This window comes from Mixophyes fleayi, chromosome 4 (genome assembly GCF_038048845.1).
Source record: "Mixophyes fleayi isolate aMixFle1 chromosome 4, aMixFle1.hap1, whole genome shotgun sequence".
Classification (NCBI taxonomy): domain Eukaryota; kingdom Metazoa; phylum Chordata; class Amphibia; order Anura; family Limnodynastidae; genus Mixophyes; species Mixophyes fleayi.
This window is the reverse complement of record NC_134405.1, coordinates 62,935,087-62,951,871: the sequence shown is the minus strand read 5'-3', so window position 1 is coordinate 62,951,871 and position 16,785 is coordinate 62,935,087. Positions and strand designations below refer to the sequence as shown.

Genomic DNA, 16,785 nt, shown 5'->3' with positions numbered 1-16,785 from the left:
GAGCTTCATCGGTCGGATTTCTTTTAGGGAATACCTGTTTATCGCTATTATATTTCATGTATGCTTGTTTCTGTATATGCTATATGCCTATAGAGCTCTGTTAGACAGAGCTTTTGTTAGCCCTCTCTTCCGCGCCCTCCTTTTGGGCCCCGTCATTTGCGGATACTCCCCCGCCCTCACTAGCTGTGCATTGAGCTTACTGAGTTACTGTGCTTTATGTTTACTGTACTGTGCTGTCTCACCTTGTATTGTAATTCGTTTTTGTCCCTGTATGGCGCCACGGACACCTTGTGGCGCCCTATAAATAAAAATTAATAATAATAATAATAATAATAATAATTATCCAGCTCGATTCATGGATATTGTATACATATTTATGTTTAATACAATATTTTAATATATGTTTTAATAAATTGGATATATTTTATACATCAGCGCTGCCACTTTTTCTATTTCCTTTTAACTCTAAATGAAGCTCTTAGTGTCTTCCTGAGACAGTGTCAATCAAAAATGCAAATGTCTGATACAACGGTGCATAGTTAATATTTCACAGGGTATTCAACATTAATAAAAACATCATTATTACAAACTCTATTGTGGTCATAAAGGGCTTAAATCAGTTTCAAATGTCTCCTTCAGCTCTGAAGACAATGAACAAATCTGTGTGGAAACTTAATGTCAGAATAGAAACACTCAAGCGGGCCACAGTTCAATGGAAAAACCAGCCACATTCTTACTTTAGAGAGTAGTGATGTCATTCCAATACAATATAACCTATATTTGGAAAGTAGTAGTCACGGTAAGACACACTTATATATGAGAATAGCCATAATCATCTAAGCAGCTTTCTTTGTTTTCAATTGAAACTTGTGCATTATAAAGGATACTGTACTCCTTGTTATAAAATAACAAGAATATTAGAAAGTTACTGGGAGCTCCATATAGAGGCTTACCTATAATTGACTTATAAAGAGGATGATGAATAACTTCAGAAACTGCATTATTAATACATTATACTAAATAACTGTAGTTGCACAAATAGCTGACTGAGATGTGCTCACCGTGCATGTGGCAGCCGCTCCCGGAAGCCCTCAGTACAGCAGATGACCAGCAGAGGGCTGACACAGCTGTGAGCATATCCCATACAAATAGCAGCTTGATTGAGGTAGAAAGTTGAGCTAGACGGAGGCCCAGTGGAGAACAGATTGACAAGCTGCACTGCATGGAAGGGAGCCCAGCAAAATAAGAAAGCAGCAACGATAGCCAGAGCCATTCGGGTGACCCTGCGGCTACGCTGCGATGGAGCCCTTTGGACTCTTCTCATAACCCGAGAAAGGTGGTGAAGGGTGAGGGAGTACAACACCACTATAACTGATAAAGGCAGGAGGAATGTCAGAAGACTGTGCATCAGTGTGTACCAGTAGAGGGATGCCGGTGCTCCAGGAAGATCCAGTACACACAGAGCCACACCTTCTCCCCATCGCACTCCGGAGTAGAGAAGAGCAGGTGTACTGAGGAGGAGTGAGCATAGCCACACACAGCCTGTTACTATCCACGTACAACGCACACTGCGTCGCTGACCCATGGTGGATGAGTGCACGACTGCCACATATCTGCCAAGAGAAAGGGGAAAGCACACAGTATTATTATGTCATGCAGTCACTGTTCTTCTATCAAGAAACTTCATCTAAAAATGGATAACATAATCATTTAATTTACTAAAAAAAAGGCATTTATAAGTTAAACAGAATATAAGTGTTCATTACCCATGTACAAAATAATTGCAGCCCCACGGCGTGGAATATTCTCAGTGTCCATACCATCTGTGATGTTGAAGTAATGTAGAACTCTACACTTCAGGATTACCAAACGTTCTACGTCACCTCAGTTGGTGCTTTAGATGGAAAATTATTGTACAGAATTGTGATGCTGCATTTACTAGCAGCTGCGTCGCCCAAAATTTTATGCGAAACACTGCATTTATTTTAGACGTGGATGCTCATATTACAAAAATGCCACACAATACAGTTTATGCAGTTTCTTATGACAGCCAGGAGGCCACCAGTTGACCAGCCTTTACCTTAGTGTTTAATAATAATACTGGTATGTCTAAGGAGTTACACAAATTGTAGCCATAGAAAGCAGAATGGATCTTGGTTGCTGCTGCTATTATGATGTCACAGCTCCAGCTACAACCACTTAGGGATCTCTGATAACCCTGCAAGAATCAGTGTGCTCTGTTATCTCTCTTTGTGTAGGTCTAGTTCCTATGATGTTTATTGCTGTCTGACTACTGATATCTTCTGAGCATGTGTGAAGGTCTCTTCCTGCGTGTAATAAATTACCCTCATGGTTACACTACATGTCCCTGAGCTCCTTTATTTCACACTGCAACACTCACCAAAGGGCACAGTGTTATTATAATCAGTATCCCTGCCATAAATACTCTGGTAACAGCATACTTACCTACTTTCTTCAGCTCCCTTTCCGGGAGCCAGCCAGTGGAGGGGGGCGTGAAGGGGCGGGGTGGCCGAAATCGCGTCATTTCGGCCCCGCCCCCTGTGACGTCATGACGCAAATTGCGTCATTTGACAGCGGGGGCGGGGCCAAACGCCGCGATTCACCGGGAATCGCGGCGTTTGGGATCTAATTCTGCCCACTTCACTAGGAAGTGGGGCACTTCCTAGTGAAGTGGGCAGAATTCGGGAGATTGCCACACTCGCCCGGGAGTCCGGGAGACTCTCACAAAATGCGGGAGTCTCCCGGACATTCCGGGAGAGTTGGCAAGTATGGGTAACAGGTTATGGAACCAGACTGTACTTGTTGATAAGATAGCTGAAATTGAACCACGCTATCCTGTCAAAACACATCCAAGACACTGAAAGCTGACAGTACTTTGAGAGATCATAAGTGATCAGAGTGGAAGAAAACTTGAAAGTTGAAAACGTTTTTCACAGAGTGTGTGTGAATAAGCTGCAAGCAACAGCATAAGCCTGAGTTTTGTAAAATTAGCAGGCTCTGAAAAGTATGCCACATGGAAATGCAGCTTAAGAGGGCAAAGCTTTGGAAGGTCACTAACGACCCTGAAGCCGCTCCCAATGCGGATGATGCGGACAGAGCAATGGGCACCATCGGGTTAGTTGGGCAGCAACATGTATGTTCTGTCATTAGCGGAAAGGCATCAGAGTATTAAATGGGGATTGCTCTGCAAAAGGATTATGAGGACAGAGGACTAATGAGGCGAATAAATCTAAGGAGGATGTTATATGGAACATTGACAAAATGATGTGTATATCACAATAACTGATTACAATCATAGTTGAAATAGAAGAGGAGGAGGTAGCTGTGGCAATGCTGAAAAATATGACTCTGGAATCTGATTTCCTGGTGGTTGCTTTAGAGTCATGTGCGCCCAAAGTTTTAACAGAAATTGTCCGAACCAAATTACTACAGTTTCAGGAGCGCATGCCTATAGAGACAGTTGTGGATAGTTCTGCCTTCTCACCAAGGGTGTAAAACCCAAGAAAATAAAATTCAAGTGTCACAAACCAGGACACAAAGCCTCGGAATGGACCAAGTGCAAATTTATGGTGTCATAAGCGTGTTGTGCATTGGCTGCCTCCGAGCAATAGCACAGAAGATTAGGTCACCTGGGATATAACAAACAGAAGTTACTGGATGGCATAGTGATGGGAATAACTGAAATATAATGGGAGACCAGTGTGTGAAAGTTGCATAATGGGGAAATAAGACACGCTGTCCAGTCCCGAAACAGCGAGCTGAGCTGACCAGTCACTGGCATTAGTACATACAGACATGTGCAGGCCAATGGAAGTGTGGTTCAAATATTTGGTCACCCTGATTGATGATGCAACGCGGAAAATGCATGTATACTTTATTAAGAATAAAAGTGAAGTGACTAGCAAAATTATCAAATCTAAAAAATTGGCAGAAACTGAAAAGTTTACAACTAGAAAAAAGACCGCACCAGGTGGTCCATATAATTCCTCCAAGTGTATATATCAGTCTGGCTACATAGCATTGACTATACCACCTGAGGTTAGGTGCACCCGATCATAGGCTTACTAGAAACATATACATGAAGGAAAGAGAAATGATCTAAGTGGGGCACTCAAATGGACAAAAATTCTTTTATTTATAAAAATAATATTCTGTTAAATACTCCTTTATTGATTCATTGTTAAAACATTCCATTAGCGAAATATAAAACTTGTATTTGAATAACACCATGAATAAAAATAACTGTTAAAAAGACAAATGCTAATTTGTCTGACGGCGACACTGCTCTGATTAGAAATCTAATTTGATAGTTTATCGTGTAACATGTGTGATAAATGTTCTATTCATACCACATCTCTCTGGGAAAACTTTGTGTAACATAAAATCGTCTTTATTCTTACATCTTATCAACCAGAAACAAAGGTGAAATGGACTGATAAGGATTGTAAAGGAACTACTGGTATTTCCACACTTATATATGTTAAATATATTTCTTCTTATATCCACTGTGTGCCAGCTTATTTCCCTTTAAACAGCTAGTGGTCATATATATATTGATCCCTTGTGTTCGCCTAAATACCGGGTTGGCTATTCCTTAGATATTATTTCTATTAAATTGAGGTAGAGTGATAGTAACTGGAACCATCCCGCTAAATAGGCTGTATATACCAGGGTTTTCACTGGTAGCTATTGCTATCCTTCCATCTAGCTGTCTCGCTTCTATCAACTTCTCACTCAGCGAGCAGCATATGGTAGATTCCGAACTATATGAACTCTATATCGCTAAATAGCCTAAGTTAAATTAAACAGAGCAGCGAGCGCGGCGTCCGCCGACGCGCGTTTCGCTAAGGTTTTTACTAAGGCAAGTAAAAGTCTTAGCGAAACGCGCGTTGGCGGACGCTGTGCTCGCTGCTCTGTTTAATTTAACTTAGGCTATTTAGCGATATAGAGTTCATATAGTTAGGAATCTACCATATGCTGCTCGCTGAGTGAGAAGTTGATAGAAGCGAGACAGCTAGATGGAAGGATAGCAATAGCTAGCAGTGAAAACCCTGGTATATACAGCCTATTTAGCGGGATGGTTCCAGTTACTATCACTCTACCTCAATTTAATAGAAATAATATCTAAGGAATAGCCAACCCGGTATTTAGGCGAACACAAGGGATCAATATATATATGACCACTAGCTGTTTAAAGGGAAATAAGCTGGCACACAGTGGATATAAGAAGAAATATATTTAACATATATAAGTGTGGAAATACCAGTAGTTCCTTTACAATCCTTATCAGTCCATTTCACCTTTGTTTCTGGTTGATAAGATGTAAGAATAAAGACGATTTTATGTTACACAAAGTTTTCCCAGAGAGATGTGGTATGAATAGAACATTTATCACACATGTTACACGATAAACTATCAAATTAGATTTCTAATCAGAGCAGTGTCGCCGTCAGACAAATTAGCATTTGTCTTTTTAACAGTTATTTTTATTCATGGTGTTATTCAAATACAAGTTTTATATTTCGCTAATGGAATGTTTTAACAATGAATCAATAAAGGAGTATTTAACAGAATATTATTTTTATAAATAAAAGAATTTCTGTCCATTTGAGAAACTGAAAAGTATCAAGTTAAATTGAAAACAAGGGTCTAATTTAAAGAAACGCGGCATCAATTGACCACACTCCTGAGCAAAATGGCGCCAGCGATGGGGCCAACATGACAATTGTTGAGAAAGCACAAAAAATGCTCCATGACGCAGCTTTAGATAAAATATACTGGGCGGAGACAGTAAATACTGCTGTTTACCCAAGGAATTGCGAACCAACTGTTGCAGTGCGTTTGAATGTGCCAGAAGAGGCTTCAGGGTAAATTTATCAAGCTGCAAGTTTCCTGCAGGTTTGAAAAGTGGAGATGTTGCCTATAGCAACCAATCAGATTCTAGCTATAATTTTGAAGAATTTACTAAATAATTGATCACTGATTTGTTGCTACAGGCAACATGTCCATTTTTCAATCCCGCCGAAAACTATCAGCTAGATAAATTTACCCCTTGGTCTAAAGTAAAGCGAAATGTCACACACTTAAAGGTGTTCGGATGTCATGGGGTATTGCAATGAGAATAAGAGCTATCGTCTGTGGGATATTGAGGATAGAGAACTCATCAAAGTCTGAGACGTAATTTTTAACGAAACAGAGTCTAAAGTCCAAACATTAAAAGTTGAGACACCCAACACTACATCATCAAAATTTGTCATGCTGGATATGCAAATGACCTAAAACATGGATATGTGTAAATCTGCTACTGAAAAAGGGATCAACGAGATGATACACAAAGTAGAATAGAAGTTTATTAAAAATAAAGACAAACCGCCACACAGGTACTACGGGGAATTTGCAAACCTTTTTTACAGTGAACCTAAAAATTTGCAGGAAGCAACTGACAGTCGTGATTGGAGTGAATGGAAATCTGCAATTGATAAAGAGCTGATGGCTTTAAAGGATAAGAACAAATAAATAATTGTGGACAAACCAAGTGACCGATAAGCCATTAAAAATAAATGGGTGTTCTTCAAGAAACTCAACACTCATGGGTTCCTCGCTCACTATAAAGCCTGATTGGCTGCACCCAAAGATCTGAAATCGACAATAAAGAGTCTGGTATCTTCTAGCCAGTTGCATAGTATAGTACCCTCCGCCTTGTAATAACATTGCCAGCACTGTATGATTAAAAATTGCACCAATTAGATTTTGATTCTGCATTTGTGAATGGGGAATTACAACAAGAGATATTTAAGGAATTTCCACAGCATTATAGCAGCAAGGAATTCCTAGAGGAGAATGTATGTTTTCTGAAGAATTCACTATACTTAAACTAAATGGGCACTGCTGGTACCTTAAACCGGAAGCTGCTCTGATGGAAATGGATTTTGTTAGGTCAGAGACTGATCTATTAGAGACTGTTGCTTATATCACGAATGGGTAAACCAGAAGTTATTCATCACAATGGTATATGATTACAATGTGGATGATTTGTTACTTACAGGTCAGGAAGACCAAATAAAACAACTGAAAGAATCTTTAAGTGAGAGGTTCAAGCTCAAAGACTTAGGACCAACGCATCAACTGTTAGGTCTAAGGATAATACAGAACCGGCAAGCAGGGTATATTGGAAGTATGCCCACAAAGTTTGGAATGGCAGATGCCTAACCAGTCAGTACACCTGTAGACACTAGTATAAAAATCAGTACAGTTATGTGTCCAACTACTGAAGCAAAGATAGAGGAAATTAAAAGAATTCCTTATGAAAGTGCTGGTGGGACATTAATGTATGCGGCTATTGGCACACGCCTGGATAATATGCATGCGGTATGCTGTGTCAGCCACTTTGCAACAAATCCAGGGAAGCTCCATTGGATTGCTGTCAAACACATACTAAGATACCTGAAAGGGACCGCAATACTAAAATGATGGCATTCTGTGATACTGGCTGGGGAGCCAATGAGGACGTCTGGCGGTCCTATACTGGGTATACAGTATGTTTATAATAGCAGACACAGCTGGGCAAGTCAGAAACAGCTCACTGTAGCCTTACCTATGACTGAGGCACAATATATTGCCCTAATTAAAGGCGCAAAAGAGGCCATATGGATCCAAAAGATCTTGCACGAGTTGGGTTTAGTCAACAATAATGATGTGGTAAAGTTTGTAACAACAAGGGTGCAATCACTTTATCCTAAAGCACCAAACACCATGGACGGTCTAAACATATAGCAAACCCACACAATTTTATAAGGAACTTAGTTGACAACAACCTGATTAATGTAAAGTTCCTGACAAGTGGAGAAAATCTTGCAGACATGCTATCCACTTGCATCACCTAGTCTAAATATTTTCTTGCAGAAATATGGACTGGAATATGCTTAAACTGGCAATGCATGTCATATGTATTTTACTGCTAGACAAAAGGTATGCATTTAATATATATGTTTAAATTGTTATGTCTAGTTAAAACTTTAAATATGAATTTGTAAAGTTTGTTATAGCTAGAGACAGTTTCAAACAAGGGGGAGTTTTAGGAATCAGTGTGCTATACGTAGGTCTGACTCCTATGATGTTTATTACTGACTACGGATTTCTTCTGAGCATGTGCGAAGTTCCTTTCTTCCTCTGTGTAATAAATCAACCTTATGGTTAAGCGACATGTCCCTGAGCTCCTGTATTTCACACTGCACCAAAATGTCACAGTGTTATCATCAGCAACCCTGCCATAAATCGTCTGCTAACAGACATCTGACCTTATTGCTGTGTAACTGATTCTAATCCACTCCAAAGCTTAGTCCTATTAACTTGATACATGTTAAGCTGGTCATTCACATTAAAATAGGTATAAGTAGCTTGATTCCCTAATGTGCAGATCTGTGTCCATAATGGTCTCACACATTATTTACGCCGATCAGCCACAACACAGTATGTGGGGTTGAAAGGAACTGATTGAAACACTGCCGTGTAAGAGAAATAAATTGCTCCATGTTCGCATCAAAAAGAAGAGGCTGAAACATGGGAATGTTACAGGCGGTTTGCTTAGGAATTTTTAGCGCAGAAATCCATGGCTAGGTACTTTGGCTGTGGGTAGCAGCTATTACCTGGGACTGGGCACATCACTTGGAAGTCTGGGATTGAGCACATAAGTCACAAGGCCTGAGATGAGCAAACAACTATGAAGGTCCGGACTGGGCACATAACTAGGAAGGCCCGAACTGGGCACACACCTCCGAAGGCCTGGACTAGGCACACAACTCGGATTGAGCAGCACTATGAGGGACCTGTCTTGTGGGTCCCAGGATGAAGTGGTTAGTACCTACCAAAAGTGGTCCAAGGAAGAACAACCAGTGAACTGGGGACAGGGTCATGGACACCCAAAGTTCATTGACAATGTTCTTCTGGGAAATCTTTAGTCCTGACATTCATGTGCATGTTACTTTGACACATTCCACTTACCTAACATTGTTGCAGACCAAGTATATCCTTTCATAGCAACGGTATTCCCTAATGGCAGTGGCCTCTCTCAAAAGATAATGCTGCCACATTCAGGGGAGGGCTGGCAAACTTCAGCTTGGGGGGCAAGACTCAACTCAGCAGCCTATTTTAAGGGAAAAAAACGCAGGTGACCCAGCCCAATGTAGCCCATTATGGGACCGGACCGGGGTGCCACCCAGCCCAGCCTGCCCCTGGCCACATTTCAAAAAGGGTTCAGGAATGATTTGAGGAACATGACTAAGAGTTCAAGGTGTTGACTCCCAGTTCCTCAAATCTCAATCCAATTGAGCATTTGTGGGAGATGCTGGAAAAACAAGTCCGAGCCATGGAGGCGCCACCTCGCAACTTACAGGACTTAAAGGATCTGCTGCTATCGTCTTTGTGCCATATAACACCCGACACCTTCAGAGGTCTTGTGGAGCCCATGCCTCAACGGGTCAAAGCTGAATTGATGACATGAAGGGGACCTACACAATATTAGACAAGTGGTTTAATGTTGTGCTGATCAGTATATTATTATTATTATTATTATTATTATTATTATTATTATTATCCTTTATAGGACACCAGAAAGGGTCCGCAGGGCTGTACAGAGAGCATACAACAAAACAGTACACAGCTTTGCAGGATAATACAATAAACATATTGCAGTACAATTCACAACACAACTGTGAATAGCCATACAGGGCAATAAGGTGCAAGAGGTGTCCCAAAACCACTATAAGTAGAAAAGGGAGGGGGTAAGGTAGGGAATGAATCAGAACAACTTAACTTGTACCCAGAAGCATGGAGCAACTAACAGGATCAGAGCCCAGGAGCACTGGAGGAATGAGGTGCGAAGACCAGGGTGATGGAGAGACCAAGTGCATAGAGCCCAAGAAGGAGGTGTAACATATAGCTGGTGTGCTGAGGGCAATGATAATGAGAGGAAGGGGACAGGAGCTAAGAGGGCTCTACTTGCAGGAACTTACAATCCAGAGTTGAAGGGGTAGACAACTAGGCTGACACATAAGGGTCAGTCGGTGTATGGGGAACTAAAAATCAGATGGGAGAAGTAGAAACGAGTGGGTGACACAATGAGGGTGAGGCATACTTCATGTCTGTAAAAAGGCATACACAGAGGGGATATAAAGTGGGCAGAGGAGTGCTTAACCAGTGGGATGGTAGGCTTTAATAAACAGGTAGGTTTTAAGGTAATGTTTGAAGCTTTGCAGGCTAGGGAATAGTATGATATATGATGGGGATCATTCCAGAAGTGGTTGGCAGCACAGGAGAATTTCTGTAGGATGGAGTGAGACGAGGTTAACAGAGGGGTGGTGAGGTGATGTCATTGGGCGATCAGAGTACTTATGGAGATGTAAGGAGCAGAGGACTAGGAGAGGGCTTTGTAGGTGAGGGTGAGGAGTTTGAAGAGGATACAGTAGGTGAGAGGGAGCAGTGTAAGTCTTGTCAGGGAGGGAAGGCAGAAGTGGAGCAGCAAAAGAGGAAAATAGGTCTTACCGCAACGTTGGGTATAGATTTTCAATGACTGAGATGAGTGTGGGGCAGAGAAATCAAGAGAAAGTTGTTGTAATCAATATGAGAAAAGGTCAGAGAAAGGATGAGAGTTTTGGTGGTATTATGGAAGAGGAAGGTTCTGATGCAATGCTGCGGAGATGGAAGTAACAGGATTGGGCAAGACATTGGATGTGGGGAGGGAAGGAGTCAAGGATGACACCTAGGAATCGGACTTGGGGAAGAGAGACGATGGTGGTATTGTCAACAATGATGGAGAGGTGGGGAGGAAACTTTTGAGGGAGAGAGACAATAAGTTTGGTTTTGGCTATAATATCCGTGTGGGACATTATTGGTACGGTTGGCTGCTTGTCTCATGCTCAGAGCAACAACAGTCTCTGTCCGACTGCTTATTAGATTGGGAATGTCTATTTAGTAGCTTTCTGTCTCCATCAGGGTGGGGCTCCATGTGCTTCCTGGTGATTTCTGGATAAATTGCAGTGTGTAGCCAGCTACAGAGTGCCTTGTGGTCTAAATTTTTATACTCTTAACTGTCTGCCTTACGCTCTAACTCCTAATAATATTCCTAGCATGAATTCCTTCAAGTGATATGAATTTCACCTTTTTGCATTGTGCAAATGTGAACTATACAAATATGCTGACTATGCAGAGTAGGACATGTCTTCCACAAACTTTCTACAATTGCAGCAAACTGTAAGAAAGGGATAAATGAGCTTTATATTGTAATATTACTTTTTTAAATAAATAAACTTGTAGTACAGTGTCTAAAATAGGCTTAATTAAAATCCAAAGGTTATTGCATGCTAAGTATTATTTTGCCAGTCCTTACGATAACTTAGTATCTGTATGTAACTCATTATAATTCAGCACTATTACATATATATCAGTACCTATTTAATGTTATGTTAATATATATTAATACAGCACATACAGATAATTGGTTTAAATTCAGGTTTCCACCTTCAAACAACTTGAATGTATGTATTTGTAAATGCCCTCATGCACCTTTCAATAAATGCATAGCTTTTTCTGTCTGTATTTACAGAGAACTTATGTGTCTGTTGTCCAAGAACAACAAAAGTAAACAGTTCTGCTCGGCAAACATAAAGGCCTTGGTGTAAAAAACAAATAGAAGTTTAGTAAAAGGTGCTGGGACGACTATACAGACAAATAAATGGAAGTTGTCTGAAGGTGCTAAACTCCATTAAGCGTAAATGACCATAAATTCTACTACCGTAAGCAAATTATAAATTACGTTTAAAACCTATCCCTACACAATATACTGTATTCCTGTGGGACATACACTATATGGACAAAAGTATTTGGCCACACCTGTTAATTATTGAATTGAGGTGTTTTAATCAGACTTGTTGTCAGAAGTGTATAAAATCAAGCACCTGCCCATGCAGTCTCCATTTGCAAACATTTGTGATACAAAATGTATCCTTCTAAGAGCTCAGTGACTTCAAGCGTGGTACTGAGATAGATGCAACCTTTGCAATAAGACAGTATGTGAAATGTCATCCCTGCTGGATATTCCACACGCAACTGTAAGTGATATTATTAAAAAGTGGAAGCATTTAGGAACAACAGCAACTCAGTTACGAAGTGAAAGACCACATAAAATCACAGAGTGGGGTCAACGACTGCTAAGGTGCATGGTGCCTAAAAGTCGCCAATTCTCTGCTGATTCCATAGCTGAAGAGTTCTGAACTTCCACTTTTATTAATGTAAGCACAAAAACTGTGTGGCGGGAGGTTAATGGAATGGGTTTCCATGATCGAGCAGCTACATGCAAGCCTCACATCACCAAGCGTCGGATGGAATGGTGTAAAGCACACCAACCCTGGACTGTTGAGCAGTGGAAACGTGTTCTGTGGAGTGACAACTCACGCTTTTCTGGCAGTCAGATGGACAAGTCTGGGTTCAACGGATGCCGGGAGAACGTTAACTGCCTGACTGCTTTATGCCAACTGTGAAGTTTCGTGGAAGAGGGATAATGGTATGGGGCTGTTTTTCAGGGTGTGGGCTAGGCCCCTTATCTCCAGTGAAGGGCAATCTTAATGCTTTAGCATACCAAGTCATTTTGGACAATGCAATGTTTCCAAATTTGTGTAAAACAGTTTGAGGAAGGCCCTTTTCTGTTCCAACATGACTGTTCCCAACTCCATATTAAAGTATAGGTATTTGAATACAATGTCATTACAGTCCCTGTGGTGTAATGGTCAAGCGTCTGAATACTTTTGTCAATATAGTGTATGTCAAATATATAGGAAAGAGCCCAATTACATATCAATGTTGTGATGCCCATTTATTTTTTGATCACCAATTTACTAGTGTCCACTGGGTATAAATCTTCATAGAAAACATAACAATACCCTAAGTTTAATTTACTGTTACTTGAGAAGTGAGTATATATTTATCTATTTATAATCTAATTATATCATACTTGCCTACTTTTAAATTTACACTTAGATAAGTCAGGGGGCAAATGCGAGAGGGATCGTGAAGACACTATTCGCGATGATTTGCTGCATTGCACATCACGCGAGGTGGGGCTTAATGAATGTATCATGCTCCACCTCCATGAGGGTGCTTGTTCTTCGAATGCAGGAGGGCTCCTCAAAACTTGAGAATACTGCCTGCTTTTGCTTGTAGCACACAAATACAAGGACACATCCTCTCCCAGCTCTAAATCTGTCTGCACATTTTAAATTTGCCCCGGCCTGCAGTGCAACATGGCTTTGCCAATGTGCAAACTGGCATGTTCCAATATTAGGCCCTTAGTCTTAGCTTAGCTTTAACCCTAGTTATCCTGACTCACTCATCTCAGGTAGGTACTATGACATGCAATCTAATAGGTGCTGCTATCCTTCTGTTGATAGGCATGATAATTATATCCACACCCAAGCTCTCAGGCATTAGGCTTGTTTGCAAGCCTCTCAAGTCCTCTTCCATATAGTAAACAAAGTGCATTTATTTTTAAAGTGTTTTGTTGATTTCATTTAAACACCCTGTTGAAATACCATCTTTCTATCATATGAGAAAAGACTTGGTTATGCGAGCTGCTCAACAATACATTTGCCTGGTTTTCATAATTAACAAGCTTATTGTAGCCATACCTACACCAATTGTGTATCTGAACAGTTCTTGAAAAATAAATTGAAAATAAACACTTCTACTATACTGATTGTGCTATCCCTTTAAAACCTGAACCTGAGAATTCATGACCGTCACTAAGTGCCATTCTGGTTGTTTTTTTTCCTCATTGTATGATGCAGTTATGTAAATCACCCCATTATTAAGTACACCCTCTCCATTGTTCCTTTAGTTTCTCAGGGCAACTCAGAGTATCGCTGTCTTTCCTAAATACCTTGCATTAAAGAAGGTTTGTCTGCAGCTCTCCACATAAAGGGCATCCTCTCCTCCCTCTTTTCCAAGTAATGTGTAAAACCAATAGGTCCCCAATTTCAGATACGTCATGACTCAGTTGGAACCACAGCCTTCAAATTATTGCTCACAAGAGATCTATTTCTGGAGTTCATTCTAAGTAGCAAGAACATATGTACAGACACTAAATATACAGCTTACTGCTCTTACTATACTCTCTTTTGAAAAGAGCACCAATTTCATATGTGACATCCAGTGACACTGTTATCTCTAAACCACACTTTCCAAATATCAGGAATAGATTTATACATGTCTTTGTCTCCCACCCAGTCACCAATAGATTTAGGAACCTTGGCTATTAAAGTCTGGCACATTTCTCCAATATGCAAAAAGTACCTCCACCCTTCACACATTGGACAAACATGTCACTAGAAGATCAAAATGAATCTAGGCTTTTAGACATTGACAGCTGCTGCCTTTATGAGATGCATCTGTGTTGAGACTAAGACGTGTGGACGTTTTGGCCCATACAGCCTGCACCACAAATAGTTGCTGACCCTAAGCTGACCCTCAGACTTCACATCTAGTCAAACACCCTTCAACTCTCACACTGTTACCTGTCAACGCAGAGAGCAGTGATGATGCCTACACCAGTAATTTGGTTGTTGAGATCCAGGGCGGTTACAGCACGGCACAGGATATCGCCAAAGACCCAACCTCTATCATGGAGCAGCTGATGGATAAGGAGGGGCATCCCAAGTAAAGAAAGAAGGTCAGCCAAGGCCAGGTTAACCACATACAGATCAGACACCAAGGTGTTTCGGCAGCTGAGTAGCACTGCTAGGACCAATCCATTGCACAAGACCCCACAACCACAAATTATCCCATATACCATTCCCCATCCGGGACCACGTAGTGACACCACACCTGAGACAGGGGGCAGTGTTGTAGACATCCAAGGTAGGGAAGGTGTCATGCTGTCAGAAAGTGTGTTTGTGATAAATGGGGAGCGAAGTCAACTTAAAAGATGGTCAAAGTTTTTGTGGTTTCCTTCACATGTCTTAGATTGTACTCTTCTCTTATCTTGTTAATTCGCAGTGTATCCCATGTGAATGTTACCTGTTTTTTTATTATTATAAAGCCCCTTTTGGTCAAGGTGCTATAAAGATACATACATACAGAGAGACCCCCTCATTCTCTCAAACCACCTCTGTCTACTTTCCAGTAGGTTCTATATGTGTGATTAGATGTAGTTGCATCTCTCCTTTCCTCAGCTTCTCATTTTCCCTCCAGTGTGCCAGACCTAAAGCAGAAATATAAGGGTTAGATAGACAGTTAATCGCCTCACTCCCACGCAGAGACATGACACCTGTATGAGTCCGCTTCAGTGACTACAGAAATCTCAGATATACGCAAGCTTCTGTACACTCTGAATAACGTACACATACATAAAATACATACATTTATTGCCAATATATAAACCTACCCCTACCAATATACACAAAACACTCTACTATGACAAGCGGACACTGTATAACGCTGCATATACAATGCAGCAGCTCCAGTCACTGTAGTTGTACTGCATTAACACAGCATGTCATTTACTCACTACAGAACATTTCATGCGCCATAACATATATGCCATACCCTATCGACACATAGCCCAGTGGAAACAGAAAGCATAGCACCACACTAGCACATTTAAATTGGTCCACACTCCAAAACATACATGACCTGTTGCCTGTCAGGTATACACCATACACACCACATTTAGAAATCACATTTCTGTGCCAGTGCCTGCCTTACCTCCCACAGCTGTGTCTGTGAGCGTGTGTGTGTGTGTCTGCCTGCGTGTAAGTATGTGACACCGAGACTAGATCCTGGCTTCGATTTCCTGTGACTTGTTGATTGGAAGTACTGGATAAATAGGAAGGAGAAAATGATAATAGGTAAGGAATGTGCATCATAATCTACTTATATCCCTCTATGAGTCTCCCTCCCCCTCTTCTAATAAACCCATCTTTGCTTTCTGCTTTTTCCTGATCTCTTTTCTTGCATTCAGTTTGTGTTCATTGTCTCTCCTCCCCCTGCTTTCTACTTGTCTATTATCTCCCTCCGATCACTTCCATTCCCCTCTTTGTATACCTTTCCCTTCTCTCTCTCTCTGTATACCTTTTTCTGCTCTTTCTTTGTATGTCTCTGTCTGCTTTCTCTCTCTCTTTGTATACATTTCTCTTCTTGCTCTCTTTGTATACATTTATCTCTCTCTTTGTATACCTCTCTCTGCTTTCTCTCTCTCTCTCTCTCTTTGTATACCCCTCTCTGCTTTCTCTCTGTATACCTTTCTCTGCTCTTTCTTTGTATGCCTCTGTCTGCTTTCTCTCTCTCTCTCTCTCTCTTTGTATACATTTCTCTTCTCTCTCTCTTTGTATACATTTCTTTTCTCTCTCTCTCTGTATTCCTTTCTTTTCTCTCTCTCTCTCTACGCTATACATTTCTCTGCTCCCCCTCTCTTTGTATGCCTTTCTTTGCTTTCTCTCTCTTTGTATACCTTTCTCTCTCTGTATTCTTTTCTCTTCTCTGTTTCTCTCTCTCTCTGTCTCTGTTTCTCTCTCTTTGTCATTTCTCACTCTTTCTCTCTGTATACCTTTCTCAGCTCTCTCTATCTCTCTGTACCTTTCTCAGCTCTCTTTTTCTCTCTTTGTATACCTTTCTCTCCTCTCTCTCTCTCTGTATACCTTTCTCTCCTCTCTCTTTCTATACATCTCTCCAATTTCTCTCTCTCTTTGTATAACTCTCTCTACTTTCTCTCACTCTCTT

At 40.9% G+C, this 16,785-nt stretch overlaps 1 protein-coding gene across 2 annotated transcripts in view; it reads right to left on the bottom strand.

Moving 5' to 3' along the window:
- LOC142151527 (melanin-concentrating hormone receptor 1-like) overlaps positions 1 to 16,121 on the bottom strand; it is a 32,907-nt gene extending 16,786 nt beyond the window's left edge. For both annotated transcript variants that reach the window (XM_075207258.1, XM_075207259.1), the window contains exons 1-3: positions 15,772 to 16,121; positions 14,583 to 15,268; positions 1,062 to 1,613 (exon numbers count right to left, since the gene is read on the bottom strand). In XM_075207258.1, coding sequence (XP_075063359.1) covers positions 1,062 to 1,613; positions 14,583 to 14,941 — 911 coding nt within the window. In that variant the 5' untranslated portion in view covers positions 14,942 to 15,268; positions 15,772 to 16,121. The remainder of the gene's footprint in view (positions 1 to 1,061; positions 1,614 to 14,582; positions 15,269 to 15,771) is intronic.
- Between the last annotated feature and the right edge of the window lie 664 nt (positions 16,122 to 16,785).